At 34.6% G+C, this 7831-nt stretch overlaps 3 protein-coding genes across 3 annotated transcripts; 2 read left to right on the top strand and 1 right to left on the bottom strand.

Annotated features, from left to right (window-relative positions):
• Positions 1-11: 11 nt before the first annotated feature.
• LOC107040247 (poly(ADP-ribose) glycohydrolase) lies at positions 12-3215 on the top strand. The gene is made up of 6 exons (XM_015260252.2): positions 12-392; positions 489-1289; positions 1414-1573; positions 1649-1967; positions 2117-2351; positions 2451-3215. The coding sequence occupies exons 1-6, from the start codon at positions 290-292 to the stop codon at positions 3089-3091; spliced, it is 2259 nt and encodes a 752-aa protein (XP_015115738.1). The 5' UTR covers positions 12-289; the 3' UTR covers positions 3092-3215.
• LOC107040249 (aurora kinase B) lies at positions 3075-4871 on the bottom strand. The gene is made up of 5 exons (XM_015260254.1): positions 4442-4871; positions 4032-4358; positions 3706-3864; positions 3409-3640; positions 3075-3306 (listed from the first exon to the last, which is right to left on the bottom strand). The coding sequence occupies exons 1-5, from the start codon at positions 4555-4557 to the stop codon at positions 3217-3219; spliced, it is 924 nt and encodes a 307-aa protein (XP_015115740.1). The 5' UTR covers positions 4558-4871; the 3' UTR covers positions 3075-3216.
• A 365-nt stretch (positions 4872-5236) lies between these two features.
• LOC107040213 lies at positions 5237-6832 on the top strand (the record flags this gene model as incomplete). The annotated part of the gene is made up of 5 exons (XM_015260181.1): positions 5237-5483; positions 5545-5747; positions 5905-6107; positions 6453-6630; positions 6701-6832. Coding segments are annotated over exons 1-5 (963 nt in total), but the record flags the coding sequence as incomplete, so codon positions are not given.
• Between the last annotated feature and the right edge of the window lie 999 nt (positions 6833-7831).

Below are 7831 nucleotides of genomic sequence, written 5' to 3'. Positions count from 1 at the left end.
GGGGGAGCACAAGTGGGCTATATATACGGCTGTGGTGGTTAGGTTATGTACACAAGAACCACAAGAAGCACTGTATATATATATGTACACAGTAGTATATTTGGCATTTGTTTTGTAAACGTTGATAAATGATATGAGGGGACTTGTTTTTTTTTTCCAAATTTTTTTTACCACAAACGAAATACAATTGAGCAAAGTGTCTCTTTTCCACATTTGTATAGTGTGGACAGTTGAATAAGTTAACCCTCGGAAAGAAACAATTCATTGAAAAAAAATTGTTACACGAAAAATGGCTAAAAATACAATACCTTTGGAAGAAGGACCAATGTCCCCAGATGTTTTCTCCGATCCTGAGACACAAGAGTGTTCCAGCATTCCACTATTGGACGAATGTATCGTATTAATTTTTTCTATAAAAAGTTGTGTGTCTATATAGCTATATAGATATATAACAAGCTGTTTTTTTTTCTTCCTGCTACTTTCATCAGCCTATACAAGTTCAACAAGTGATAGTAGAGAGCCAGAGCCTTCAGTGCACGAGCCAGAATGGAGAGGAATAAGTATAGATGAGATTCAGAAAGGTCTGGGAGCCTTTGGTTTTCAACAGCATCCTCCAATCTCTCCATCACCAACTCACACTGTATTATTTCAATTACCTCTTGAGAATCGAGGGCCGCCGAGGCCCTATCAAATACACGGAGCTGATAAATGGAGTGTTGGATATGTCAGAATGCCCAATTCTCCTCACAGTCTGTATCCTATTGAACATGGGGTTGATAAACCTCGTGAATTTCGGATGAGATGGGAAATTATTCAGGAATCATTATTACAAAGTTTCATGTCCAGTACACAATTGGAGGCAGCTATATTGTCTTATAATAATAATTATGCTGATCGATGGGATTTTTGTGCTCTTCATTATTTCTTCTCTGACGTTATTGATGAAGAGGAGACTGAAATATTCTTCAAGACATTGCTCCCAAAGATGATACAATTGGCACTGCAACTTCCAACAATTGTCACGGGTCCAATACCACTATTGAAAAAACACACAAATTATTCAATTAGTATGAGTCAACTTCAAGTGGCATCTCTCCTGGCTAATGCGTTCTTCTGCACATTTCCAAGACGCAATTCCAATAATCCACAATCAGAATATGCCCTGTATCCTCACATCAATTTAAATAATCTATTTGCCTGCTATAACGAAGCCAGACCAAATAGATCAGCAGCAGTAGCCGAGAAATTAAAGTGTCTGTTTCATTATTTTCGACGAGTTACAACAACAGGTAACATTCACATGAATTTTTAGGAATTAATTTAATTATTAAAAATTTCATCTTTTATATTTTCATTGCTCCACAATTGATAAGCTAGGCTGAATTGAGTTGTATTTGTTTTTTGATAGAGTAGCTCCAGAAGGGACAATCACAATTCAACGTCACTACATTCCAAAAAAAGACTGCCCAAGATGGGATAAATTGCACAATTTATTACCAGCACTGCACATAACTAGTAAAGGAACAATAGAAACTGAAGGGGCTGGACTTCTTCAGGTTGACTTTGCCAATAGGTAAGCCATGACAATGATAATAAATCATCAATATTTGAGCTTATCTAAGGAAGAATTTTGTTGTTTTTTCCCCAGATATGTCGGCGGTGGAGTGTTGAACTGGGGCTGCGTTCAAGAGGAAATTCGTTTTGTCATATGTCCAGAGCTCATTGTGACAATGCTCATTACCGAAGCACTTGATGACACGGAAGCTCTCATTGTCACTGGCATTGAACGGTATAGCAGGTACGAGGGTTACAGTAGTAGTTTCAAATGGGCTGGAAATTTTGTCGATGAAACACCGAGGGATACTAGTGGCCGACGAAGAACGTCAATTGTTGCCATCGATGCTCTTTATTTCACACAGGCAGATTCACAATTCAATATGAAGAATATTATTCGAGAGTTGAATAAGGTTAGCATTATCTTTTTATGTTGTTCATAACTCTCGCAATGCTTATTGAATAATAATAGTGAGAGAGCCTAGGCCACTTTTAAATATTGTTTTGAAATTGTTTTCCAAGTACTCTAATTGTAGTATGATATTTTCATCTTATATTCAAGGCTTATGTTGGCTTCAGCACATCTGAAATGGATAAAAACCATCTCCCAGCAATAGCAACAGGAAATTGGGGATGTGGAGCTTTTCGGGGGAATCCAAAGCTCAAAGTAGTGATCCAACTGATGGCAGCTGCTGCAGCAGGACGATCAATGGTTTATTTCACATTTGGTGATGCTAATCTGCGAGACAGTGTTGGTGAAATGTATTGGCATCTTCGGGATCGCAATATTGACATTTGTGAGTGTAATTTTCTTTTTGCTTGCTTTTGTTGTTGTTGTTTTTGGCCTTTTTCTGTCAAATCTTAATTATCATTTCATTGTTTCAATTGATTTTCAGCTCGACTATTTTCACTACTGCGTCAATACGAGGCTGAATCAACAACTGATCATTCGGATTTTTACCCTTTTTTATTTAATCGAAGTAAAATAAAACCATTAACCAATTATTTTTCACTTGTTAAGTCTTCAAACGATGAAAATACCAATGACAAAATAATTAATTCTACAAAGAGTTTTGTCCAGGCAAAAGTTAGGGATAGATTGAGTTCAGTCCACAAAACTAAATTGTCGGATGAAGAAGAAGAAGAGGAGAGAATTAGGAATATGTTAGAAGAATATACAGATGATACTGCTGACAAGGATGCACCAGAGGAATCCTGTTTCAAGAGGAGGCACACGTATTCTTTACAGCTCATGAAAGAAAAGACTGAATTCCAATCAATGGTGGAAGGAAAGGACGAATTGTACACAGAAATTCTGAAAGAGATGCCAGATGCATGCACAGATGAAGGAGGCAGGATAAAAAGGCGAACATCACCATTAGATTTATTAGTATCCAGCCACGAAATAAAAAATACAACTTCCAATAATCATGAATCAAACATTAATAGATCCAAATGCCCAGGTAAATATTCAACACTTGGGAAAGGTCAGAGAAAAATATCAGACTTCTTTTCATTGAAAACATCCTTGTTATAAAACGTTGAGCATACAATGTCATGATATGATTGGATAAATCCATAATTCGATAATGACAATTTACCTTTGTACATAGTATTAAGAAATATTATAGGAATAGAAAAATAAAAAATAAATGTTTGCATTCACATCGTTTTATCTTTGTGCTCGAGAATCCAGAAATGTTTTTTCACATTTGGTAATGAAATTCGCTCATGACTGTGTTTCTTGATCAACTGGAAGGAAAAAAAAAAGTTAAAAACAATCATAAATGCAATGTTGATAAATTTTTATCTTATCAAATGGACTGGTTTTCTCTTGTGATGATTTAATTTTACCTTTGAAATGAGATCTTTAGCGCCAGTAGTAACATAATGTGGCCAATGAATATTAACAGTCTTAATTTTACTATAAGTCTCTTGCTGAGATTCACTCAGGAATGGTGGTTTACCAACCAAGAATTCATAGCACAAAATGCCCAGACACCAGTGGTCAACGTAAATACTGTACGTCTGCCCTTGGACCATTTCAGGAGGAAGATAGTCTAATGTTCCACATAAAGTAGTTCGTCTATGTAAAAAAAAAAACAGTCAATTATTAACAATTTAAATAGCCACAGCCAAATGACAACTTACTTTGATGATGGAGCATGCACAGACCATCCAAAGTCTGCAAGTTTGATGTTTCCATTGGAATCTAGCAGCAAATTCTCAGGTTTTATGTCTCTATGAATAACGTTGTTTTTATGACAGTAGTCAAGAGCGTCAGCCACTTGGTAAGTATATTTGGCAGCTCTGGAATAATGTAAAATTTAATCTAACGTATTCTATTTGATATAAAAGGCAATTTTTTCATAAATCGCTGGAATAATTGTCTACTTGAGCAATAGCGCATAAATTTTCATAATAATACGAGGGTTTCTCTTGACACTATTATTATAGTAAGGGTTACTTGTACTTACAAATGCTGATTGAATCTTTCCCCAGGTTGTCTCTTGAGTTCTTTATAGAGTTCTCCCCTAGCAGCAAATTCGAGGACTAGGAAAATTTTCTTATCGTCATGAAAATACGTCAACAATTGCAAAATGTGAGGATGTCTCAAGTGTGATTGAATTTCTATTTCACGTAGTGCTTGTTTCTCAACACGTCCCTGTATGAGCTCCTTCTTGTACAGAGTTTTCAATGCCACCATATAATGAGTGCTCTTCTCTCTGGCTAAAAAAACTCTGCCAAACTTTCCTCTGCCTAGAGGTGCTCCTAATTCGAAATCATTATAACTCCATCGATATCTAGGAAATGAAAAATTCATAAATTATTTCATGTAGGTACGCTATAGATTTATAAACTGTTGAATTGGAGAGGTGAGAATTACCTGCCATTAGAACCTTCAATATGTTCCTGCATAGCGGCGATACTCTCTGCTACTCCATTTTGATGCTCCAAAGGTACGTTATTGGGGACTCGATATTTTCCCCCCATATTTAGCATTTTATTCTTTTCTTTTCGCAATTTCAAAGAAATGAAGTAGTTAATGATATCCCGATATAATCACTATATACTGAAAAAGTCACACAATTTGTCCGATATTATATTTATCACAGATACATATGTGGTGGTCCTTTTATAAGTAGTCTACAGCACCAGTGTTGTCAATAAAATTGGAGTAAAACTGCCGAAATATTTTTAGTTTTTAGATCGATAAAACATTCACTTTGTTACACCAAAGCGCAGTGGATGGGGATGCCTCGAACGTGTTCCTCGCTAACGGACAAAAAATGATATGTTTTTGAATATCTCCTAAAGTGACTGACGCTCCCTCTGCAATGATAATGGCTCATCCTCATGTGGCGGCAATTGTTTTTTATAAGTATACACGTTTTTATGGGAAAAAAAAGAGGGAAGGTTATCTTGAATTTAAAATCATATAAGAAACATAATTAGTACTGCATACATAATTATCTATAAATTGCTAAATAATATTGCATTAAATAATCATGTCATCGGTGAAATGAAACGGTGTATTTTTTTCATTTTTAAGAAAGAATTCAAATTGTTGTTTATTATAACAAATAATTTCTTCACTTGAGATTTGATAAAATGTCCAATTCGGTGCTTACATAGGAAAAAAAATTATCCCTCATTTAAACTCCTAAATGTTAACATGAACATGCATCCTAAAATCCCTTCTCAAAGTGAAATTCGAAATTGTTTTGGGCCGACATTGGCAGAGACCTTTATGGAGTTGAGCGATCCACCTATAAGAACATTCGTGGAGGTTACTCCACCACTAAAAGTAAAAGGTCCAGCTGAGCATTTGTGGCATACACCTAGTGATCAACTAATTAAAAAAAACTCTCTGAAACTACCAATGACCAGTTCAATGACACAAGCAGCTACTCATAGAGGAATTATAGGTAATTATCAAACTATTCTCATAACATTTTATTAATAATATATGGGCTCTTTTTATATTAGGATTGGGTGAAAAAGCTTTGAGGCAATTCCAAGTTGATGTAGAAAAAAGAGTACGAGAATCTTTATTTATTGAAATAAAAAATATCCATTTACTTTTTGAGGCGGAGCAACGACATGTGACAAATACTCGTATTAAAAAAATTGAAGATGAATGCACTTGGCGAACCAAGTTTCTAATCAAGGAATATGATAAAAAATTAGAGGTTACTATAATCACTTATTTTTTTATTGAAAAAGTTGTATATATATATATATATCAGCAGGATGTGCCGGGGAATTTAGTGATGGATCATACATTATCCATCGGGATTTAAAAGAAATTTTTGGAAATTTTTATATATGATTCTTTTCTGTTGACAGAAAACTCTGGACGATGTTATAACTAGATATAATGAAATTTTACAAAAAGCTCTAGTGCAAACTCGAATGAGCGTAACACTTGAAATGATGAAAAAAATGCGAAAAGAAGTGGAGTTTATTGTCACTGATTTGAATGCCGATTACGACAGAAGATGCTCTCTACAAAGACAAAATATGATTGCTGATTTCAATGTTATGATTCGGTAATATATGGATATCAATTGATCAGTTGTTATTATGATTTATAAAATGAGCATCTGTAAATTCCTACTTTTTGTTGACATTAACTGTTCATTTATTATGCAAACAAGTGATTTTAGGGTAGAAAATGTCGTCACACATATATTTTTATTGTATAATAGAGTGTGAATGACCAACAAGAACATTCTCTTGATATTTTTTCTTCAAAACACTCATTATCGACTACACTATTCAGTGTTAGATAATAGGTGTAAAAAAGTGACTTGTTCTATTACCTACGCTTTACCTCTTTTTTCATTGAATTTCGTTCATCAATATCATTTCATTCCCATTGGATTTTTGTGTAGAAAAGAACGAGTAAAGTTGAAAGACATGCTAAGAATATGCGAGAAGAAAAAAGTTGAATCTTTAGAAAGAATTCGAGTGAAAGTGGAGAATGAATTTCAGGAGAGGGCAGAGAAACTCGTTGGCTGTGAAAAATACCGTTGTAATGATGAAAAACGAAAGATTTGTGAAAATTTGGAGGTACAAAGTTTATCTGCATTTGAATTGACGATTTATTAATAATCAAGTAAATATGTTTCTATTTTTAAAGAAAATAATGCTCTCACTACAAAAGTTGCTTGATAAAACGAATGAGGAAATTGCAAATGTGAAAGGAAACCCTAGCATCATCATTTCTCCAAATAATTCTATCTGGAAATGGAGAATAAAGCACATTCTGCAGGCATTTCGGAAGTTGATGAAATTTTTTCTGAATACTGCACCAGACCGGGCAAATTCAGTGCTTCCACGGCGAGATTCCTTGTTGCAATTTCCAAATGACGATGACGATTCAATTGAATTAATCAATTAGAGTTATATGAATTTCATGATTTTATCTACTCGTGGAAAATAAAAAATTATCGGGGAGAAAGGGTATATCAATATAATGAGATTCAACTGTCGTTTATTAGACTCATATATAATATTTAAAAGAACATTGAAATATGTTGCTCAAATACGGGGAATATCAATTTTAAAATGTCCTTAATCCATTGCTAATGGTCAAACAACGTAATAAATTTGAACAAATGATAATAGTGACTCCATGGATATTCTAAATCATAAATTTATTGTCCTTGATAAAGTCATGGGTCATCCATTTATCTTCCGTATTCATGACGGTCATTTTGCACCTATATAGATGGTTTGGTTACGGAATAGTATAATTCGTAACGAGTGCAAAAAGTGTTTTTTGGCAAGTGGGAGGTTTATAGCACGAGCCGAAGGCGAGTGATATAATCCCACGAGCTAAAAAACATTTTTTCACGAGTTACGAACAATATTTTTCATCACAATGTGGCGGAAATTGCGTGCCTAAAAGTCCACTTTTCGTCACAGCGTGATGAAAATTACTATTTTACTCTTTTAACGGTCACAAAAAATCTGTTTAATATTGATATTAAGGAAATGAGGTGTCATAATCCTCATAGGCATCGTGCAATACTTAATCAAAGAATGACAATGAATAAATCAGAGTTTATTATCGTATACTATTATAAATTCTAGACGTATATATCTATATTTAAATAAGAGAGAGAGAGAGAGAGAGAGAGAGAGAGAGAGAGAGAGAGAGAGAGAGAGAGAGAGTACAATAATCAAAATATAACGCAACTCCTCCTGCGCAACTCCTAGGTGCACATTCATCATGGCGGCCGGCCATTGGCAGACGGTGGAGGTTTTG

This window comes from Diachasma alloeum, unplaced genomic scaffold (assembly GCF_001412515.2).
Source record: "Diachasma alloeum isolate Michigan unplaced genomic scaffold, Dall2.0 Dall_scaffold_00326, whole genome shotgun sequence".
Taxonomy (NCBI): Eukaryota; Metazoa; Arthropoda; class Insecta; order Hymenoptera; family Braconidae; genus Diachasma; species Diachasma alloeum.
This window is presented reverse-complemented; position numbering and strand designations above follow the sequence as displayed.

Excerpts from the sequence above, each read along its gene's own strand:
- LOC107040247 (XM_015260252.2), top strand. The coding sequence starts at position 290 with ATGGCTAAAAATACAATACCTTTGGAAGAAGGACCAATGTCCCCAGAT. Across the intron at positions 1,574-1,648 it reads CAGGTTGACTTTGCCAATAG|ATATGTCGGCGGTGGAGTGT; the intron begins GTAAGCCATGAC and ends TTTTTTCCCCAG. Across the intron at positions 2,352-2,450 it reads GGATCGCAATATTGACATTT|CTCGACTATTTTCACTACTG; the intron begins GTGAGTGTAATT and ends ATTGATTTTCAG.
- LOC107040249 (XM_015260254.1), bottom strand. The coding sequence starts at position 4,557 with ATGCTAAATATGGGGGGAAAATATCGAGTCCCCAATAACGTACCTTTG. Across the intron at positions 4,359-4,441 it reads ATTGAAGGTTCTAATGGCAG|ATATCGATGGAGTTATAATG; the intron begins GTAATTCTCACC and ends TTCATTTCCTAG. Across the intron at positions 3,641-3,705 it reads GTGCATGCTCCATCATCAAA|ACGAACTACTTTATGTGGAA; the intron begins GTAAGTTGTCAT and ends TTTTTTACATAG.